A 23094-nucleotide genomic window follows, 5' to 3' on the forward strand; every position below is an offset into this window, starting at 1 on the left:
TTACGTGTCAGAATGCGAAAGCATCCCCACAAGCAGCGCGACAAGTCTTCCTTTTTTCACGCGGCACCCCGGCGGTGACATGACGCTCCCCCACAGCGCAGGCGCGATGAACGCCGCCGGCTCCACGGCTTCCGTGACGATGCACCTGCGTAGCTGCGCTTTTCTTTGCGTTTTATTTGTGAGGCGCGTCCGCTTTGACCTTGAGCGGCCCCGCCGGCTTCCGAGACGAAGCATCTTTTGACCAAAGGGAATTTAAGTGCCGCTCCGCTGCTACAGACGACGCCGGATTCGCTCCATGGGACAGTTAATGCTTTCGCATGAAAAAAAGCGCAGGTTTATACGGCACTGACTGCGCGCGATTGGTTTCGGGGGCAATAACTAGCGAACGCACGAAGATAGTGAGCGCCGTGACGAAGCACTTTCGGTGTCCCTCCATGGGCTCCGTCGGGTAGCAGCGTCGGTTGCGGTGTTACTTTGTGCGGGCGGAACGGAGTGTAGCTGTCGAGCGAGGCGTCGCCTGCTCTGTGACCACGACGGCACGACAACGTTTTGCAGCGCGGTGTGGTGTCCCACCGGAGTTCGCGTTTATCTTTCCACCAATGCCTCCCGCTGACTCCGTACCAGCCTCTAAAACCCTCATGCTTTTTTTCTTTTTTTTTTGAGTAGGGGTTGGTATTTAATACAAATATAACGCTTCTTTCTTATTCACCGAAAAAAAAAATTGCGGTTTATTTTAAGTTTAAGAAATTATTACAGTTGTTTTCACCGCAAAAATAAACTACGCACCGCCGACCCCTCTTTCTCGGGAGTAAAAACAGCGCAAAAGACGTAGGGCCAGACGAAGAAGTAACACGGACACAGCGCTGACTTACAACTGAGTTTATTGACCGCAAAATCGGAATATATCAGATTTGTGCCTATCTCAAATACTCTACTCAAGATACTGTATCTTAAATGCTTTTTGAAGCATCTTGGTATCTTGCGAATACCTTTGATAGAGAGTATTTCATATTCTATTTTAATTACAATTCCGAGTATCTTGTACTAATTATCTTAAATACAATTTTGACATTCCGCTATTTTCTGAGTTTTTCGGTATTAAGGGGCGTGCGGCCGTGGCACGAGCAAACGTGAACATTCTTTCGAGAAACCAAATCCTGTTGCTAGCTCCGAGTAGCTAAGGTTACTTAGATCGAGCTCGTGAAAACATCGCTTATTTGCCGATTGTGACTTATATTTCAGCCCGAAGTTCGTACAATGAAGGTTCTCCCCTCGCCTTCCCAAAGGCGCCTTTTGTTTCTATAGTTTCCCCCCCAAAAAATCCTCAAAAAGAAAGGTGTGCTTTTACGGAAGTAAAAATGCCACTCTGAGGCGCAACGCAGACTAGTAAACGACCTACGACAACAATACAGAGTTGAGTGTCAAGAAAATAACTAATAAAAGAAAATAAGGAGTGGGAATATAAACATTTTTGTTTTGCTTTTTGTATATTTGACCCCGCTAGGACAAAGCGTCGAGGATTCTTTTTTTTTTTGTGATGTCAGTCCGGCACCTATGGCTCTCGCGAACGCTGTCTGTAAGCACAGGAAACAAACTACGAGCTGGATGACCTCTCAAAATGCCAACAAAGTGTCCCCCAACGTTGAGTGGCTTTCTGAACGCAACCTACTTCAAGAAGGTGCGACCACTGCCGTGACTATTATGTAGGTTCTCTTTGTTATCCATTCACTCATACTCGTGTCCGAAGTTCGATTATAGTGAACTCCCCATACACAGAATATAGATTGTAGTTAAACAATGCGTCTAACGTGCGCCGCAGGACGTGATATTCAGCGATGTCACTATTGGCGAAGCGCTCTGACCCGTTTGTCAACCCCACACCTCGGTGTTCACCTCACCCCAGGCCTGTGCACATGCCCACAGACCTTGTGGGCATGTTAATGTCATTTTTGTTAATAGAGCGCGGGGCACAGTGTAACGAAAAAATACCAACAATTAGTGAAGTGGTGTTAAGTGCCGAATCTCTCGCGAAAGCAGTCGTCAGAGGATGCGAGCTTGACCCACTTGGGTTTTTGTGCTGAGCTGGGCACCGTGCATGCTGCATTGTTCATGCAGGCCGGAGTGGTAACAAAAAAGCCTCTCCTCCCCCTCACCAGAGAACGCGAACTCCAACCGACCGCTGACGCCGCGTTCGGTTAAGTCAGCCGAGCGCTGAGCCTCTGTATATGTTGTCCCCATCCATCTAGTTCTAAAGTTAACCGCTTGGGCCGCTGCGGTCTGGTCTCCTCCTAAGCGACCTCTTTCTTGTTGTCGCAAAAATGTTTTGCAACATCTATCAGTGATATTGCCACGCGCGCTGCCCAGCGAGCGCGTGGCCGAGTGGTTACCGCGCTTGGCTCTCGCACTGAGGCTCCGGGTTCAGTACCAGGAAGCGGACATTTATTTATTCTTTCAACATTCTCGTAAGTTCAAGAACCTTGTCGTCTGATCGAGTTACGAATGTTCTACGCGCCGAATGTTCCAGAAACACACGTGGGCACAAAAGGTACTCCGAGTGGCGGTCCGGAGTCAGTCTCGCCCCAGCGGTCGATCCTGCTGTTTCGCCGACATCGACACCTGCGACGCTATAGCCTTTGTTTATTTTGTTTTGGGCACAAGTTCGCGTCATTAAACTTTTAGTTTGTTCAGTTATTCGCCGCCTCATCATTTGCCATTCGTAACAATATTTTGCTCCTTATTATCGGACTGCATAAAACAGCCCTGCGATACTTTTTTCCCCGTTTTGTGTTGTTGCGAGCTAATGAACCATTCTGGTAACTCAGATTTGCGCAGCTGTGTAATTGTCGATGTTACTGACGTCGATAGAAATTACGCAATGTGGAAGTATTTTCAAAGTAATCGAATTACATTTCTAAATATTTGTGCTCTACTCAAGATACTTTACAGTGAAAGTACCCTTAGCGAGAACTAAGACGTCTGAAATATACCACATTCTAATTTGAGTGTATTTGAAGTACAGTTCATAATTGTAAGTACACAATAAATAGACCGAAAATATATACTTCTTTTTTTTTTACTTAGTACTAAAATATATTTTTGAAAATCTTTTAAAAATACCTTTATTTACACTACATTTGAAGTTCCCTTCGTGCGTTCTGAAATATGAAAATACTAAATTAGTAGGCCCAAAATACCTTTCACATAGATTTTTTTTTAAATATGTATTTATTTCATGCAGAATATGCTTCAAGGCTAATAAAAATGCAGCGATGAAAAATATGTGCAGAATACTCTTAAAATACCTGGAAATCGCAAATACTGTTTTGTTATGCTCTAAGTATCTTTCGAGTGCAACACTTTGGTAATCTGACTTAAACTACCAAAGTATTGAAAAGCTCGCCTATCAGAAGTTCACTTCAAGCAGATACGGAGTGCACTGAAGCGCCTAAACACAACATTTGATTAGTTTGTGAATTGAGTTGTGCAGCATCGCATTTATAAATCAGCGCAGTTTATGTTATTGTTTTCTTTTTTCTATCAAGAACAGACCTGATGGGTTTCATGCCCACCAATCACAAACGGAGTTCGGGGACTACAACCACAACACTTGCTGATACTGGAAGGCTTCAGCAAGTGCTGTGAGCAGATGTGTTTGGCGTGTAATTGTGTTAGCACAATGTTAGTTCTCTGAGTCTGTATGCTCACCATTGTACGTGATGTGAGCAGTGACTTTAATATAGTGACGTTAATGACCATATTAAATAGTCCACTAGTAAAGAAAAGCAAAATAACTATTTTAATGTGAAGAAACTAGGTTCACTCGCTTCATCCTGGGTGGTGCTACGAAGAGAAGCAATAAAATTTTTTCTAGAAGCCATTTTTATGGATATTGTTTTCGCGAATGTGCCGAATTATTATTAGCTGTATTAATGCTTGTAGTAGGGATATCGTCCACGAACTTCAAAACACTGTTTACCCTTTGACAGACTCCCGAGGAGAATATCGAATACTTGGAGCCTTAATAAGTGCAGGGCTGGTCACCGGCCAAATGATTACCTTCAATATGTAGGCTATATAAGGCTCTAGAGCAGTCAATGGGACTGCCATTCAGGTGCTCAATGCGTCATGGTGTTTGTGTTTGTGTTCGTTTCTAATGCATTGGTATGCATTTAGTAGCGCCTTCGATCACCACAGGGACACCATTTACTAACAAATTAAAAAAAAAATTGCGTAGCCGGTTTTTAATACACAAATGGCATCTTGAGGGGAAAGGAATTATATTTTTGCAATATCTAAAATTTTTTCTGCTTAATATTTATGATACCTTTTGAATACTTTTCGCACGTAGTTAGAATGGGGAAAAATAATACAGAATGAATAGAAAATGAATATTCGTATTCAATATATTTCAAGTTCGTTTCAAGTACGGCCGCTTTTTGCTAAGGGTAACTTGAGTCGTATTTTAAATACTTTATCGGAAGCAGGTATTTAGTAACTTAAATACTTTTATTGAGTATTCTGTCGAACACTGCAATATATATATTTGCGTTGTCACAAACAAAAAGAAAACTAAAGGGGGAATTCAGCCCACGTGCCAAGTCGGGCTGCTTTTTGCCTGATAGGGCCACCGAAAGATTGCGTAAGTTGTCCTTCGGTGGCCCTACCAGGCAAAGAGATGAATTTTCTAGTTCCATGACTTGCTTGTTTCATTAACACGTGCTCTGTACGGCTGTGTCGTGGCGATGCATCGTCTGGGCTGAATTCCTCCTTTAGTTTCTTTTTTTGGCCGCGACACCGCATATATATATATATATATTGCAATTTTGCGGTCAATAAGCTCAATTGTAAGTCAGCGCTGTGTCCGTGTTATTTCTTCGTCTGGTCCTCCGTCTTTTGTGCTGTGTTTAATCCTGAATCCTGTACCAACGCCCCCAAGCCTCAACTTTAGCTCTCTCTCGCACAAAGGTAGCGCTAGAGGCCCGAACCAGGTGCCAAAGTTTTATCTCGAACCGATATTTTATTCATGAGTTATAAGTGCTTTTCTGAAAATTTCAATGGGAGAACTGCGGCCGATGCAGTTTTCGAATACATGAAGCTCTATGGCGCCAGAAACCGAGAACGGGCGAAAGTTGTCCTAATTTTTCTATTGAACCTTTCAGAAAATCACATACCCTTTATATACCATAACGGTTACTGCTGAAACTTTGGCATCTGATTCGAACCTCTAGCGCTACCTATGGCCGGAGAATGAGCGTTCGACAATGCCTATAGTTTTTTTTTGTTTTTTTTTTGCGGGAAAAAACAAAACAAGAAAAAACGTTGTAAGTATCTTTTGGTGGACACCTAGTATATTTCATGATTCCAAACCAATGTGTTAATTCGGAACGCCACTAAATAGTATAGAGGCGTTTCAAACTAAAGATGAGCACCGGCATGGGTCCCCTGGTAGGATCAAAATTGTTTAAACTAAAGAAGCGTCGCTTTAGAGAAGTTAAACCTTTTACCTCTGACTTCAAGAGGAGTGCCAACCTTTCTGGTGAATTTGACTCGTTTTTTCGTCGGATCAACAAGTAAATTTTCTTGATGCCTTGGCACGACCGCAGCAATTTCTCCACAAGAACCTAGAAACAACGAGTAACGAAGGTAAGATACGGAATCAAATGAGTTACAGTACTCACAAAAAAAAAAACTAAATAGAAACGAAGCATTTTTTTCAAAAAGACGCTTCATAAAATTTAGCAAATAAGGTGTTGAAGAGCACGGAAGAGGATAAGCAAAGGAGCCACAAAGTCGGAACTCGAGGTTCTGTGTTTTTGGTATTCAGGGATACACCCCAAGTAGAAAACCCCGAATCGGTTTTCTGAACATCGCGAGAAGCAGCAAACCCCCGAATTGAACCTCTCGCTGAATAAGAAAAAAAAACTAGTTTCACGAAGGAAACCGTTATGCACAATTTTTTTTTTTTTCGTTGATCCGGAACACGGTTTTTAGTGACCTGGACGCGAGACTTTCCTTTTTCGGTTAACAGAAACCTCGTCTTGTGTTTTTAACCATGAATAACGGTAGATTTTCCCAGTATTGCCCGATTAAAAAAACAAAACAAAAAACAAACAGCAATAACATCTAACTGTCAAGCTGGCAACTAAGCATGTGACTAAGCTGACCAAACTGGTCAGTGTAATAGCGCAACTGGTTTAAAGGGCCCACAAAAGGAATTTTAGGCCGGTATAAAGGAATTTAAATTGGGATCTTACTAATAGCCGATCGTTTCGTGGGCCAAAAGAAAGAAGGTAGAAAGTCAGAAGGCTGATTTTTGGTGCGAAAGTTTTAAAACACAGCGGATTATTTCGCACCTCCTTTCCTTTGAAAGCTCTCTGCCTTTTCACTGTGATACATCCGCGGTGACCAAAGCGCGTTATCCGGCCAAAACGCACGTCACACTACACCGGACTTCACTTATTCCCTTCACTCACAAGCTGACCGCGCGGTGGCTTGGGGTGAAGCACTGTCAGGTGAGGGGTGAACGGCGTGGGGAAAGCAACTCTTGTCCGAGTTTTGAGCGACAGGTTAATCTTTTAGGGGGAGAATGGCTGTGTCCGAGTACATAAACAAGGGTCCGAGCAAGAGGAGAGTTTTCCTTTCCGTCTTCTTGAACTGTTTGGCACAGTGCGCGATTTGTGAGTTGAGGAGAAAATATAAGAAGGAAAAGTTGAAAAATCGTTTTATGACCACTTTAAGCTGGGCAAGCTAGAATTTCAGCTGTTCAGTCTGGTTTAAGTAAAATCCAGCACGGTGTAACTAGAATCTGGTTTTAGATTCAATCTGGTGTAGCTGGGAGCCACTCTGGTCCCAAATGGCCAAACTAATATTCCATGGAACCAATGTGGTCAAGCTGGGAGACAAGCTGGTCAAGCTGGCCCTACTCCTAATCGTGCTGCTCAAGCTGCTCTTGCTGGGTGCGCGCATGCCAAGGTCAGCTACAGCTGGTCGAACTGGCATTACTGGAAGCGCGCGCGCCAAGGTCGGCTTGGGCTGGGACGAGGCCACGTCCTGTTCTTTGTCCTCTCGTTTTTGGTAGACGACCGGGCGCTTCAGGCGCGCTGCGAGCTGCCTTTGTGTGCGAGAAGAGAGAGAGTGGTAGGAACGGAGAATTCGACACACGTTTGGCTAGCTTGGGCAGATTTTTGAAAGGAAGGCTGTGTGCGCGTTGTCTGGAGACTATTTGAACGGAGGTGCAAGCAAAGCGGGTTTTGAGGAGACAGCGAGCGGCAGTCCGTTCAGCGCGGGAAGAAATCGAACGTCCCGACTGAGGCGTCGTTTCATGTCTTCGAACACGTGTGTGCTCGTGAATGACGGTGGTGCCAATGAGTATCGCCAATGCCATCCAAGCCACACGGATTTCCTCGCCTCTGCCGACTACGCGAGAGGCTGCCTCGCCCCCATCACTGGCAAGACCCAGGTTTGCTGCTTTCATTTTTTTTATTGTTATGGCCTGTTTTTGGCTGTGTCTAGTATTTTTTGTGTTGAGAGATAAGCAACATAGTTCTAATATCATTGTTTGTTTTGTACACAAAACTACTGTCTATGCGTCGGTTAGTGCTGTATCAGCGCCAAGAATTTGAAGCATCTGAGCTCATGGGAGCAGGCTGCGAGTACAAATATAATAAAATGGATGCCGAGTTTACTTCCCCGAAGAGTTTGGCTTGTTGATCCTGTGTATCAATTTAAACTGGTTAAACGGGTGGGGAAGTCCACCAGCTTAACCAGCATGACCAGCGTGTCAAACTGGGCATGCTGGGGTAATAACTCAGCTTGAAGCGGAGACCAGATCAACTAGCATGACCATTATGACCAGGTTAACCAGCATTACAAAATAGGCATGCTGGAGCAATAACCAAGCTTGAGGCTGGGACCAGATCAACCTGCTTGACCAGTATGACCAGATCAACCAGCATGCAAATTGGGTATGCTGGAGCAATAACCAAACTTAAAGCTGGGACCAGCTTAAGTTTTTTTTAATAGGATGCGGTTACTCGCACGTTCCCTCGAGTTTGGGGATTCCCACATCTGTCTCCCGTTATATTCAACATAAGCCCGGATAAATGCCAATTTTTTTCTCAATAATAGAAATAGAAACATGAAAATACAAAATTGTAAAACAAGAACCAGAAAAAAAGTTAAACACCGAACATAGTGAAACATAAACATAGTAAAAAAACAATTGGTGGCTAATGGCTGGGCAATTGTGTTACCCGTGAAACGCTGCAGTATCGCTCCGGTATGTTACCGAGCCGTGCGCCGACGCTCACGGCGCTCACCAGATAACTTAGCGCGTGCCTTATAAACTGGATACAGTTCCTGGGATAAAAAGTCTGGTGCTAGACGTTTTTTTTTTATTGTTTTCTGTTTTTTCTTATTTTGTTCATTTTTATTCCTCCTCGCCTACCTCATTGATCACGTGAGCTCCCCCATGATCCAATCACCATCGAGTTTCGCGGCTTCATCATTATCCTGACTTCACTTTTGGACTGAATAGAAATCTGAACACCCGCCTGGCTAGACAAAGAATGCTCCAAAAAACCTTGAGACTTATGACAAAAAAAGTGGACAATACAATGCCATCATTAAAAAAGTGAAAGCCGTTTACAACTCCCTGTAATGCCGAATTGGAGCGCAGCTTTTGAGGAGGAGGAGGGAAGGGTACTGAGGAGAGAGTAGACCCCTCGTCCTCCTCCTCCTTTTCCTACTCCCCTCATTCTTTAATATGCTCCGGGGGTCACCCGATCTCGGTGGAGGGGGGTCACGTGACCTCGGGGGGGGGGGGGGTCACGTGACCTCGGGAGGGGGGGGGGGTCACGTGACCTTGGGGGGTCACGTGACCTTGAGGTGACCTTGGAGGGGGTCACGTTACCTCGGGGGTTAATCACACGAGCGCGTGCCGGTACGAGACTCATTCAGATCGAAACGGGCGTGGGCGGGGGCGGCGGGGATTCGAACCCAGGAGGTTCCCAACGCAAGCTTTCGCTCCACGCTCCGAGCTGAGACGCGTTAGCCACTTCCTCCCCTTGAACGCGCGCAGCGCGCTACCGCTGCTTATATTCACACTTGAAGGAGAGGACACTAGAGGAGGAGAGTTGCGCATGCGCGCGCGGTGTGAGTAGAAGCGAACGCACGCGAAGTGCACGCAGCTGGTAGAGAGAGAGAGCGGAGAGAGTAACGCGCAGCTGTTGGAGAGAGGGAAGGAGGAGAGTTGCGCATGCGTAGTGTGAGTGCGGACTACGACGCCGCGGGACATAGACCCGAGCAAGACATGCTCCGCATCTAAAAAACGACGAGAGAAGCATCCATCATATCAAAACAGCGTCAGATTTTTTTTTTTTTTTGTGGTTGGCGTTGCACTGTAAAGAAGGAGCAATTATCGTTACTCTAACATGATCGGTTCGAGATCCCGAATTTTGTTTGCAGGCTCGCAATATGGGAGAGCGTTTCGTACCTACTTCTAACCATCACAGTGAAAAGAAATCTTGTTGATTCTTCCATTTCCAGCAACACACCGATTATCGAGAGAACTGGATAAAGACATCAGGTAACATTAATGTACGGACAGTTTTTTCGATAACACAAATGTGCACTGAAGCAACTTCTCTGCTGTCATAAATTCTTGAAAGACGTGCAGACCTGTAGTTCGACGTTGATACAAAAAATTGGGTTGTATGTTTATGCAGCCTAGAACTTGGTCTGCCTCCAAGTTCTAGGCGACGTTGCTACACTTCACGTTGTCCTCGTAACTTATGGCCATTATATAATTCGGCTTCTCAGTGTTTTCGCCCTCTCAAAAAAGTGAAAGCCGTTTACAACTCCCTGTAACGCCGAATTGGAGCGCAGCTCTTGAGGAGGAGGAGGGAAGGGTACTGAGGGCCACGTGTTCTCGGGGGGGGGGGGGGGGGGGGGGTCACGTGACATAAAGCAAAGGGTCACATGACCCCCCTCCGAAGTCACGTGACCTCGGGAGGGGGGTCACGTGACCGGGGGGTGTCACGTGACCTAGGGGAGGGGTCACGTGACTCCCCAGGTCACGTTACCCCCCCGGTCACGTGACCGACATTTCCCCGCTAGATTTAGCGGGGAAATTTTTCCACTAGATTTAGCGGGGAAATTTTTTCCGCTAGATTTAGCGGGGAAATTTTTTCGCTAGATCTAGCGGGGAAATTTTCCGCTGAATTTAGCGTAGAAATGTTTCCGCTAGATTTAGCGGGGAAATTTTTCCGCTAGATTTAGCGGGAAAATTTTTCTGCTAAATTTAATGGGGAAATTTTTCAGCTAAATTTAGCCGGGAAATTTTTCCGCTAGATTTAGCGGGGGAAATTTTTTCGCAAGATTTAGCGGGGAAAATTTTCCGCTAGATTTAGCGGGGAAATTTTTCGGAGGGGTTTTTAGATCTTGTTAAGCTTGAGCAAGGGTTGTCGCTCAAAGTTTGCGTCGCTCATTTTATTACTCACATGTGGATGAGCTCGCATGTTATACAAAAAAGCAGCAGCTCCTGGATTTGAAACGGATCATGTGTAGTATCCTTTAGCGGAAGAGATCGCCCCGACCACTTCTCAACTCGAAACATTGCTTGTCACAAAGACGACGTAGGGGAAATGGGGAAATATTTCAACTGCCTTTGTTGTATTTTGCATTCGCTTTAGGCATTCTTCGGTTCTGGTTCTCCTACGGGCTGCGAGTAGGAACCCTAAGCAGGATTTTTTATTTCTTTTATTTCTGTGTGTGTGTGCGTGAGGGGGCTAGTTTGAACGAAGGACTCACAAAGCTACATTCTGCTTCCTCAAACTTCGCCCTGAATGGCCGTTGTCACGCACTGTGACTTTCCTGGGGCTTCCCACTCCCAGTCCCAGCTCGAAAAAAAAAAAAAAACGGACATTCCACAGAAATTGTACGTAAAAAGAGATTGACCTCGTTTCCTACAGCTCCGCAAAAATCTTTCTTTTTTGTGTCCGAAAAAAAAAAAAAGCAAATTTTATTTTTGTCATTTCATAAAACAAAAGTCGTGTGCCGGGGGGGGGGGGGGGGGGGGGGGGGGGGGGTCCCGTGGACAAATTGTAACGGTTACAAGTAATTTTATTACATCAAAAAGTAATCAGATTACTCTTCTGATTACTGCCTAATAAAAGTAATCAACTGATTACAAAAGTACTCCAGAGTAATCGATTACACGTAATTTGATTACTTGTAATGCGTACGGTACAAGTCTGACTTTGACCCCTCATTCAGCATACCACTTCTCGTGCTACATGCATGCCGGGCTACATAAACGTAAGTTCTCATTGGCACCCATTTCACTTGAATGGGTTTTATATAATACGTTAATCAGACCAAAGCTGAAATATGCAGCCTCTATCTGGGATCCGGGTCGTGATACCCTTGTCATGTCACTAGAGCCTATCCAAAATCGCTCAGTCCGTTTCATTTTATCGAACTACCATCGCACTGCTAATGACACATCAATGAACGTTAGTTTATCTCTGCAATTTCTCTCTCTCTCTGCGCCGAGAATTTTCTCGTTTATGTTTATTTCACAAAATAATTGGCATAATCCCACCTTAAACGATCAAACGATAACTCTCCCCTTTTGAATTTCGCCCTGTGCTGATCATTAGCGTAAAGTTCGAGTCCCAAGCTAACAGCTGCATTTCACTCATCATTTCTTTCTCGCACAGCACATGGATGGAACCAGATCCCCGGTTTAATTGCTGCCATAAGGTATTTTGAAACGCTATCACTAACCATTCCTGCTTGATTGTTTGTTTGTTATATTATTACTATCGATACTTTTGGTACAGTTTTTGTTCTATCTTTTTGTATCTGAACTCTCCTTATACAATGTCCTCCGGCTCTGAGGGTATGTTCGATGAATAAATAAATAAATACATAACCTCCCCGCCTCCCAGGCATTGGTTTTACTCACAAACATATGACCTGTAACGGCACAGCACCCAATATGTTTGAACCCTTCATGCTACATCCAGCGATCCTTTTCTTATCATGTTAGAGGAATAGGTCTTCTTACTTGTACATCTTTTGGTCTTATTTCGCTCCATCAAACTAGGCATTGATTAGGCCTTTACACACATGGAAAATTGTCACTAGCGATATACAAGGTGTTTCAGCTAACTTTCTTCTAGACTTAAAAAAAAAAAAAAAACTGGCAGGCCGATTTAAGGCAGTATTGTTTACCGTCCCGTTAGCTCCTTTTACTATCAACGAACGATTGTGTTAATGAAATCTACTCAAGTAAACTAACTGTTAACATATTTTTGTGCGCAAAACCAATGATACAAATGTTGTAGAGAGCATTGAGCAACATTTCATCCTATCACTTCTATCTAGGTAGCCTTCATATATCGAATGCTTTGAAACTTTAAACGCGCGCGAAATGAATAGAGAAACGATCCCATGCGATTATGCGCGAAAGGTAGTCATGTGATTAAAAAAAAAAAATCTTGCGCGAGATTTTGAATTTACATTAAAGCTCAAAAGCATTAGACGCGGAAAGGGTGTACCTTTGTAGAAACGACATCATAGGGGGGATCGGTGGCTCTTGTGTGTTAACAGGAGTGGAGATTGACCCTGGTTTCAACCTCCCCACCCCCGCAGGCTTCCATTTGGATGAGCATGGTACGGGCGTGCGGCCGTGGTATCACTACTGTGTGATGCACGTTAAAGACCCCAGGCTAGCAGTGGTACAGCTCTGGATTAATTTATCATATACAGTGTCACCCAGTATCGCCGCACTTGAAAGGCAGATCTACCTTACGCTGTATAAACACGAACGTCGTTATGTTGATTTTGACATTCTATGATGTTTCTCAATAGAGAGTTTTAGCAGTTCGCTTTTTCGCCCCGGTAACGATACCTCCTCTCCCCTCCGGCGGCCTTGGGCATGCATCGTATTGTTATTTGGTATCGTTATCGGGGCAAAAAAACTCTCTCCTAAAACTCTCTAATATGCTGTACAACTTATGCATTGGAGGGTTAATATTTCAATAAAATATATATATATTTTTTATTTATAATATTTCTATTTATGAATATTTATATTTATATTATATTTATAACATATATCTAAAACTAATATTTAAAAAGTATGCTCATTAGTCTTCACTAATTAGCCAGTTTGACAAATCTAAAAATATCTTCTCCTGCTACACGACTGTGAACAATACTGCATTGGTTCAGCCCGCGTAGCGTGCACAAGATTTCTTTTTTTTAAGTCTTGGCACAATTTAGTTGAGCCCACTCGGTATATTTCGCCAACTTTTACTATTGCGTAGATAACAATTCACTGGTTTATTATCACAGCTTAGCAGCTTTTTGTAACAAGCATCACTTAAATCGTTTCAGAAGACATCTCGATATAATGCACGCCAACGCCAAAATTTCAGCTGTTTGAATCGGTCTTATAACGAATTCACGAGTCATCCTCGATGCTGCGACAGCATGGCCGATTTTCTTTGAACCGTGACCGCACGTGTCGCCTCATGGCACTGAACAAAGAGAGCCTAAATTTAAGGCAGGGATACTAAAACCAATGGATGCGTTTGCAATTTCATGGCGTACAGCTCCGACTCAGACTGGTCGCAAGTGTACATGGTTGCATCATCGCCTGGTGAGAGGGAAAGTGGGCGGTGTGGCGGCGATGTCGGCAGACGATCAAGTCTTTCGTGATCTCCTCGCCGCTCATGTTGCAAGCGCAACGTGCAAGCAACGTTACTCCGATCGGGTAGATGGAAACAGTCTGCTATCAATGCGCACTACACCCAACATGCATTTGTACCACCCTCTGAGACGCTTTCAGAAAGTACACAAATAATGAAGACTAAGAGTTTTTTTTTTTTTTTGTATTTATAAATTCACGAGCACAGTTTCCATAGTAACTCTGTCCTCTGGCTACCCATACATCAAACAGTGGCTAAAAAGTTTCGCTAATTTTGATTTTACTGAGGAGGGTGGTTTAATGCAATGAAATACAAAGATACATGTTATAATAGATTACTTAGTGCTATAATTGACGCGTCGAGGTACCTGTGCCGCAAAAATGATCAGATGCATATTTTTTTGCATTTCGATACAACAACGAAAAGATCACCTTCCCAAGAAATCCAGTGGCGCCTGTAATAAAAATTACTGCGTCTTGATAGAAACGCTGCACTTCCGAATACCCGTCTTCTGGTGGCACTGAAACGGTACGCAAGAATACAAGGTTTTTTTTTGTTTGGCAACTGAGCGATTTTTCGTTACTTCTAAAGTCTGAGCGGAACACAAATAGAAATGCACGGGCTAGAAACGCAATGGACAAATTATTTCCTCTTGTTTGGATTAGGTGGTGATATCATGCAAACAGAGACATAAAAAAATGATTTGATCGAGTCCTTTCTGTAAAGCTTGATTGATCCGACTGGGTCTTAGCGTTGATAGCTCTCGGACTTCAGCTGCCGCCGTATGCACGTCACACAAGGAGAGTTATGTGCAGTGAAAGAAACCGTAATGAATACTACAATGCGCCATTTTATTTCATCAGATACCATCAATCCCTCTGTACATATTGACTCGCGATGATTCGATGATATCTGGGTGGGGATGACACACACGGGATGATTGGGCACCAGTATGGGGATACTACGTGATTGGGAAGGTTCTTTAACAAAGAACCGTGAAATTCCCCCCTCCCCCCCCCCCCCTTCCTTTCCTCTTTTCCCGAAAGTCCGCCACCTTACATTTTTCAACTTTGATCTCATCACCGTGTGGGTGGAAAACATTTGGATTTTATGATATTTCTTCCAATTTTATCACTCGGTCATTGTCTACTCCAGCTTTTTAAAGGCGGCGGAAGTGCTGAATTGCCAAGATAAAGATACAATAATTATTTGGGGCTGTTGAAAGTATGAATCAATCTTAATTAACCTTTCTTCATAAGTTGCAACGACGTGATGCAAAAGTACTTACCCCGTATCAAACCTGGCGGTATCATAGCTTATGCGTTGATAAGCCTACTTTTCTTCCGAACTTGCTCAGTCGCAGTCGCACTGTGACCCTTAAATAAAACAAAAAACAATGAGGAAAAAGTCGTTTTAAAGTTTTCCGTTTTATAGCGTGGCAGAGCTCGGGGACGTCGAGAACATGACTGGTTTGTTACTGCAGTGATGACAAACTATTATGACGATACGCAAATTATTATTCCATTGATTGTCATATGTTGCACGTAGCGGTCTGGGATAGTAGGAAGGCAGGAGCAGAAGGTGTGTCTATTACTGCACACGGGTGACGTTGTTACGCGGTGTGATGATTGTCTGTGTACAAAGAAACGCACTTCATTCTTGAAGTATGTGGAACAATATATGTATAATAAGTTAGATGCCAAAAATATTCGATATGCCGAGAAAATGAGTAAAATGTTAGGTATTATTTTAATTTTCATTATCCAGGAAAAAGTGTGGTCACTCCTAAAGGCGATCGCAGTCGTCGTTGTCGCAGCTCGAGTGGGTGGATTGAGCTCCAGCACATTCGTTCTTCTGCGAGCTGGTAACCCCTGGAAGCAAGCCAGGCCTCATCAGTCTGGAATACCGTAATAAACAGTTAAAGAGTAATTAATCACATCACAGAATTAGTGAATTTTCGAAGAGGGTAGACCATAGCGGACTGAATTGGAGTACTGATAACCTAGGCAGCGAGGATCGTTGAAAATTCGACCCACCACTTCTACGGTGCCGGGACATTCGGCTCTTACATAGAGGAGAGGAAGCTGCATTGGATAAGGTCCAGTCAAGCTTGTCTTGATGTCACTAAAACTACGGTGGATGCAAACAAGAGCGTATTGGCGACGAGCGCGACCGAAAGCGTCGCTGTGGTCGGCCTTCCACGATTGGCCGAACGCTGACTTATGACGTCGGAAAGGGTATATCATCGACGGAAATAAGAGGAATGAAAGAACTTTAATTTTGACGGTGTTGGCAGTGTTCCTTTGAGAGCGCAATGATTTCAAGCTTCCACCATGCTATTTACGAACACCATCGAACTTGTTGTTTGCAAGGTAATGACGTCACAAGGGGGAACCGTTGGAGGGCGCCACCATAACTTCTCGCCGCTAATTGATCACTTCAGTTGGTCCCGAGACATTCGAGCTACTGTACGAACCAAGGATCTTCTCAGATACACCGTAGCAGGAGTTAGTTAAGATATTCAAAGAACACTTCGCGTCTAACAGTTTTATGAAATTTAAATGGGCGAAGATGTTTTCAGCTCGAAAGGAAGAAAACAAGCGAAAAACTTCATAGCAACGCTTAGAACAATAATCACCAACTGGGAGCATGAATATGAAGCCGTTGCCCAAAGGTTTTCACCGTTGACAGAATTCATCGTCGGTTCCCAAAACACACACGTCCGTACAAACCTGGCCTTCGAGAAGGACCTCATTCTTGACGTCGCAGTTTGCTTGGCCGACTCCTGTCTCACCGCCGAAGTAGAGTCAGGACGCCTAGACCTAGGAGACCACATGGCGCTGCTCGACGAAAAGGTCAAGCGGTCTTCTCCTGCATCGGGTCAAGTGCTTCCGACGTGGCAACATGAGCCACTCCGAGAACGCCTGCTGCTTCCTACGTGAGTCATACAGTGGTGGTGGCAAACGACGCTACATTGCAAAGGTCTGTCGATCAAGTGATCGTCAGAAAACAGCCGCAAAATAGAAGAATAAAATGAGAAAAGGATCACCAGTATTTTCGTCTCTTGAAAACTAGGTGGAAATTTCGTCAGCGGCAATATCCAAGGAACACCCGTTGCATTGGAGGTTGACTCAGGCTTCAAGCTTACATTTCTCGACACCGAGACATGGGAAAATGTAGATTACTTCTAAAAGTCTCTGCATGTAACACTGCACCCGTTGCCTTATAAAACCAGGTCGGCCACGGAGGGAAGTGGCATGGTTGCAGATTCGTTTTCCCAGTTGACGAAACAGTGGAGTATGCAATACGAGCATCGTACTGCATAAAAATAAAGTCAGCGCTCCCTTCCATTGCACCGATTTATTTTCGTGAGAACCCTGATAGAAACACGGACCTCCATCGGCCGTAAAGACCTGCCTAGACTAAGCGAGGAATAGTAATTGAGCCGGCCGCGTAACATGCCTTACTTGCGGCCTGAACACCACTCGAAACAGCAGCATGACCCTCCCGGCTCTCGGGTTATTTAAGAAGCCTAAGATTACTTGCTCAGTATACTTCTTTTATAATGTGTTATCGTTGACGTTAACCCCAAGCTCAGTGCCACGGAACAAAGACGGCTCAAAGCCCTCCTCGGCGAATTTAGCGACTGCTTTGCGGCGACGTCGAAAGTGTGCCAGACAACCGCTGCAAAACATCGCACTGTTACCAACCACGGTGCGTTCCTTGTGCATCGGCCGCCGTACCGGGTCTTTCCAAAGGAGGGAAAGCCATTCACAAACAAGTGCTAAAAATGCTCGACGACCACATCAACTAGCCTTCAAGGAGCCCGAGGGCTTCCCAGTCGTACTGGTGAAAAAGAAAAATGGAACGATTCGATTTGCGTAGATTACCGGCGGCACAATGCGGTGGGAAAATAAGACGTGTATCCGCTCCCCCGCATCGACGACACATTGGACCGGCAGCACCACTCCCGATACCTTTCGTTGATGAGCCTGAAGAGTGGCTACTGGCAGATCGAACGGGACAGAGAGAAGAATGCCTTCGTCACGCCCGATGGACTCTACGAGTTCAAGGTGATGCCGTTCGGACTGTGCATGACGCCGGCAACGTTCCAGCGTGTCATAGACACCGTACAGGCAGGCTTCAAATGGCAGAGCAGTCTCGTTTATCTCGACGACGTTGGGGTATTCTCGGCAAACTTCGACAAGCTCTTGCGACGCCTTCGGTCCGTTATTCAGGCAGTCAAGACCGCCGGACTTACCCTCAAGCCGACGAAGTGCCGGTTTGCCTACAAAAAACTGAAGTTCCTAGGCTACGTTGTAAGCAACGAAGGTGTTCGCCCTGATCCTGAGAACACTCGGGCCGTAACGGCATTTTCACCCCCACCGACAAGAAGGCCGTCCAAAGATCCCTGGGACTTTGCGCGTACTACAGGTGCTCTGTTTGGGATTTCGCCAAGCTTTCTGGGCCGCTCTTCAATATTACTTTTATTATTCACTCACCTCACGAAAGACACCATGAACTTAGAATGCGGAGAATAGCAACAGGCAGTTGACGAGCCGAAACGACGACTTTAGTCGCTACCCATTTTTGGCTACTTTGACGAGTCAGCCGAACAGGAGCTCACACGGACGCTAGCAATACAGGACTCGGCGCGGTACTGGACCAACGACAAGAGGGGACCGAGAAAGTGATCGCCTACGCTAGTCGAACGTTGTCAAACGCGGAGCAAAAATTACTTGACGACTGAGAAGGAATGTCTTGCCGTCGTCAGGCCGTCACAAAGTTTCGCGCGTACTTATGCGGGTGCCCCTTTCAAGTGATCACCGACCCCAACTCGCTGTGCTGGTTAGCGAGCCTGGAGGACCCATCGAGACGCCTCGCTCGATGGACCCTACGACTGCAAGGATACGACGTTCTACAAGTCAGGCCAAAAGCACAGCGACGCCGACTGCCTGTCCAGGGCCCCTTTTGGGTCAGCGCACACTTGTGCCTATCTCAAATATTCTACTCAAGATACTGTATTTCAAATACTTTTTGAAGAATCTTAGTATCTTGCAAATACTTTTAATCAAATATTCTACTCAAGATACTGTATTTTAATTACATTTCTGAGTAGCTTGTACTCATTATCTCAAGTACATTGTTGGCATTCCGCCATTTTCCGAGTTTTTCGGTACGAAACGGCGTGGGCGTGGCACGAGCAAACGGAAACATTCTTTCCAGTAACCAGATCCTGTTGCTAGCTTTGGTAAGCTATGGTGACTTAGGTTGGGCTCGTGAAAACATCGCATTTGCGTCGATTGTGACTTATATTTCACCCCAAATTTCGTACAATGTAGGTTTTAACCTCGCTTTCCCAAAGGCGCCTTTTGTTTCCCTATAGTTTCCCCCAAAAGATCTTCAAACAAAGGGGGTTGTTTTACGGAAGTAAAGATTGCCACACTGAGGCGCAACGCGGAACGGGAAACTACCCACGACAACAATGCAGACTTCAGTGTCAGGAAAATAACAAATAGAAGAAAGTAAAAAAAAAGACCGTTTTTTTTTGCTTGTTGTATACTGCAAAACGTCTAGGATTTTTTATCTTCTTTTCTTTGTATCGTCAGCCCGGCACTTATTGGCAAACACTGTCTGTAAGCTAACATTGATAACCAGAGAACAGGACAGGAAACGAACTACAAGCTGGATGACCTCTAAAAATGCCAACAAAGCGTCCCCCAACGTTAAGTGCCTTTCTGAACTCAAACTACTTGAAGAAGGTGCGTCCAGTGCCGTGGCTATTATATGGGCTCTCTTTGTTATCCATTCACTTCTTTCCCTATGCCGAGTTCGTTTATGGTGAACTCCCTTTTAGAGAATATACGTAGATTGTAGTTTAACGATGCTTCTAAGCTGTGCCGCCGTTGTTGTTAAATGACAACCGCAAGGTTTAACCCAATACGAACTGTTTATTATTCTAAATCTACAACTTAAGCTTCGGTAAAACACAGAAGAGTTCTTTTTGCGTGGCGTCTTTCGTGGCGTTCTCGTTTTCGATCTCTCTTGTTCCCACACCGGGCTGTGGCTGTTGCTCGCGTCTTCCTTCTCTCTCCTCTCACCGACGTTTCAAATTCCGCTTCTTTTCCCGTCCGCTTCTTCGCACCCCCAGATGGTTGATGGCGGCGGCAGGCATCTCGTCTTGCTCAAGTTCGCCCGAGCTGCGTAAACATGACGTGAGGCCGCGGGCAAAGCTCAGTCCGTCAGGTGCCAGTCGAGGTTACCCGAGCATCCACGTGCTTTCCTCGTGATCGGTGTTTTCTCTTTGTGTGTGCTTATTTTTCGTCTTGTCTGTTTACGTTCTTACGCTGCGCCGTACCACGTGAGATTTATCGCCATCTCGTTGTCGGTTTTTCTGTTTCTTGCCCTCCCGAGCTCCGAGTCAGAGTTCAAACTTACAACAATCTCCCCCGGAATGAGCGGGCACGGTCATTCTTTTAACTCCCACGGGTACAGATGTTGAATGGGCCGGCGAAGCCTTCCTCCCCCGGGTAGGATCAGCTTACATGCTCTTGCTCTGCCGTCCCTTCCTTGAATAGTCTCCTCTATTCTGCAGGTTTTCCACATGTGTCTTGGTAGACGGTCTTCCTTTAGAAGAACCAGGTCACCCACTTGGAGTCCCGATGAGGCAGTGGGTTTGACCAGGTGCGCTGACCTTAGTTCGAGCAGATACTCTCGCCGCCACCGTCTCCAGAAATTGTTCACCACCGCAGTGCGGTATTTCCATCTTCGAGCAAGCTGATCTCCAGCTGGTAGCGCTTCCGTTGGTAGTCGATGTGGCGGAAGGCTCGTTAGTTTCCTCCCCACTAGGAAGTGAGCTGGGGAGAGCACCTCTGGTTCCTCGGCGTTTGCGTACACGTACGTCAGAGGGCGAGAATTTATGACGGCCTCGACCTCGGCCAGGACAGTCGTTAGTTCCTCAAAATCCAGGCTGCTGCGTCCCAACACCTTGCGCAGAGACACCTTGACGGATCGCACCATTCTTTCCCAAAATCCGCCCCACCATGCGGCCCTCTCGACGATAAATTTCCAACGGATTCTGTGATTCGAGAAGTATGCCTGCACTTCTTCAGACCGGATGGCACGGAAAATTAGTTCAAGGTCTTTCGACGTTCGTTTGAATGTTAAAGCGTTGTCCGAATACACTGTCGTGCTGATCCCGCGTCGTGCGACAAAACGCTTGAAAGCAAAACAAAAATGTGGCGGAGGAGAGGTCACTCACCAACTCCAGGTGGACCGCCCGTGTAACAGCGCACGTGAATAGAGCGATGTAGCACTTGCTGCTTCCTTTCCGTTGACGGCAGATCAAAGGTCCTGCGAAGTCTACTCCCGTGATGCTGAAAGGGTCGCTTCTTGTGACTCGGTCCGCCGGTAAGGGAGCCATTGGCTCGGATGCGGGCAGGCAACTTTGTTTTCGGCAGGCGAAACACTTGTGAATTACTTTCTTTACTGCTTGTCGTCCTCTGATGATCCAGTAGCATTCCCGTAGCCGTCCTAACGTGTCTCGAACCCCAGCATGGAGCAGCCGACGGTGTTCTCCAGCGATGAGAAGGGTGGTGAAAGGGTGATCGGCGGTAAGGACGATCGGGTGCTTCACATTCTCGCCGTTGTCACTGTGCTGCAATCGTCCACCCACTCGAACCAATCCGTCGCTGTCCAGGAATGGGTTCAAATTCCTGAGAGTCGATTTCCTGTCAGTTCGTTTGTCTTCACGCAAGCTCGTGATTTCTGGCACAAAAGTCTCGTTTTGTGCAATGGTAAGCCAATAAATTTCGGCTTCTATCAGTTCTTCGCTTGAGAGAGGTCCGCTTCGTTTGTCTGCTGTCTTGGCACAATTCTTCACGAAACGTTTGATCCAAGCAGTTACGCGGATCACCTTGGTTGCCGAGTTGTACCTTTCCAAGTCGAAAACTGGAAACAGAGCTGGTGCTGTTACTTGTAACACCATTGCCTTCTTTTCTTCTGCTTTGTTGTCCGCAACCTGGCAAGCATTTTCCACTTGACTTGGCCAGCTTTCTTCATTGCATGGCAGTGAAACTTGGCACTGTTCGTTCTCAAACTTTACGGATTTCTTGAATTCGCTGAGCAATTCCGTCTCTGAAGTCTTCGTCACGTCGTCAGCTATTCCAATGTGCTCAAGTTCCCAGAATGATCTGAGCTGAGCCGAAATTTCCGCGTCGTTTGTGTCGGACACAGTCACCCTCATCACTCCAGTTGTTGGCGAATAGATTGTCGCAGAAGTAGAGGTAACGGGACCCTGAAGTGTCCACCCGAGGATGGTGTCGACTGCCCTCAGCTTCCCATCCAAGCGCTTGACTCCGCTGTTCACAATGTCCCAGAAGTGATCGGCTCCGATGAGAAGGCTGATTCCCTCCTCGCATGGATTGCCCCCGAGCTCCACGTCCGCGAGGTTCATTCCGTCAGGCAGCCCCCGCAGTTCCTCGGAGGGGCTGTTCATGACATCTGAGCAGATGTGAGGAACCTCGAGGGCTTCTATTTTTACGCATTTTCTGTCGTATTGGCTGCGGAGCCACAGTTCCACTCGCTTGCATTTCGTTTTCGTTGCTGCATCTCCAAACGTGAAAATGGTCAAGTCCTCCTCACCCAGTTCCTTCAGGTGAAGTTTCTTGGAAACGGTTTGGCGAATAAAAGTCCGCTGGCTTCCGCCGTCGATGAGAAGTCTAATCCGGCAACGCTCTCTTTCACCTTCTGCCCAGGCTTGAGCTGTCTGCAGAAGTACTCGCTTTCCACTGTTCCTTTCTGAGTTGGTTATCTTGAGCGTTGACTGGAACGTCGTTCCTTCCGAAGTTGATGTTTCACCGGTGTCCGCCATTTCTTTTGCCGTAGTCTTATGCTGAGGCTTGAAGTTCGGGTCGCACATGGCACTTGCGTGTCTCCCTGCACACTGCGCACACTTCAGCCACTTTGCACTTCTGCAATCCTTTGCTCGATGGTTTTTCTTGGTGCAACGATAACATCGGTTTTCAGCCTTCAGAACACGCTTGCGTTCGTCGTTGGTCATTGAGGATGTGCAGTCCGCAGTCAGATGAGCACCTGATTTGCAGAACACACAGTTCTTTTCATCCAGGCCTGCTGCTGTTGTTAGTACAGATGCAGGAGGAGGATAACGATTCTGCTGATATTTCCTTGCACGAAAGCTTCTTTGATCCTCCGTTCGTGGCACGGAATGTCCTGACCCATATAAACTTCTTTCTCGGCTTTCTATCTCGATTTTCAGAAAGTCCAGAAAGTCTCTCAGTTCGTTGTGCTTTATCGCTGTTCGTGAGGCGGACCTCCGGTTGTACTCCAGGCTCAGATCGGCCGGCACGACCTTTCG

General features: G+C 45.8%; 1 protein-coding gene across 1 annotated transcript in view; it reads right to left on the reverse strand.

Annotated features, from left to right (window-relative positions):
* The window catches only part of LOC8024068 (fatty acyl-CoA reductase 1-like), a 58935-nt gene extending 36345 nt beyond the window's left edge, over positions 1-22590 (reverse strand). Inside the window, exons 1-3 of the mRNA XM_040216697.1 lie at positions 22578-22590; positions 14150-14226; positions 5505-5621 (exon numbers count right to left, since the gene is read on the reverse strand). Of these exons, the coding sequence (XP_040072631.1) occupies positions 5505-5621; positions 14150-14226; positions 22578-22590 (207 nt within the window). The remainder of the gene's footprint in view (positions 1-5504; positions 5622-14149; positions 14227-22577) is intronic.
* Positions 22591-23094: the final 504 nt, after the last annotated feature.

The sequence above is a fragment of the Ixodes scapularis genome, unplaced genomic scaffold (genome assembly GCF_016920785.2).
Source record: "Ixodes scapularis isolate PalLabHiFi unplaced genomic scaffold, ASM1692078v2 PGA_scaffold4__175_contigs__length_147842914, whole genome shotgun sequence".
Classification (NCBI taxonomy): Eukaryota; Metazoa; Arthropoda; class Arachnida; order Ixodida; family Ixodidae; genus Ixodes; species Ixodes scapularis.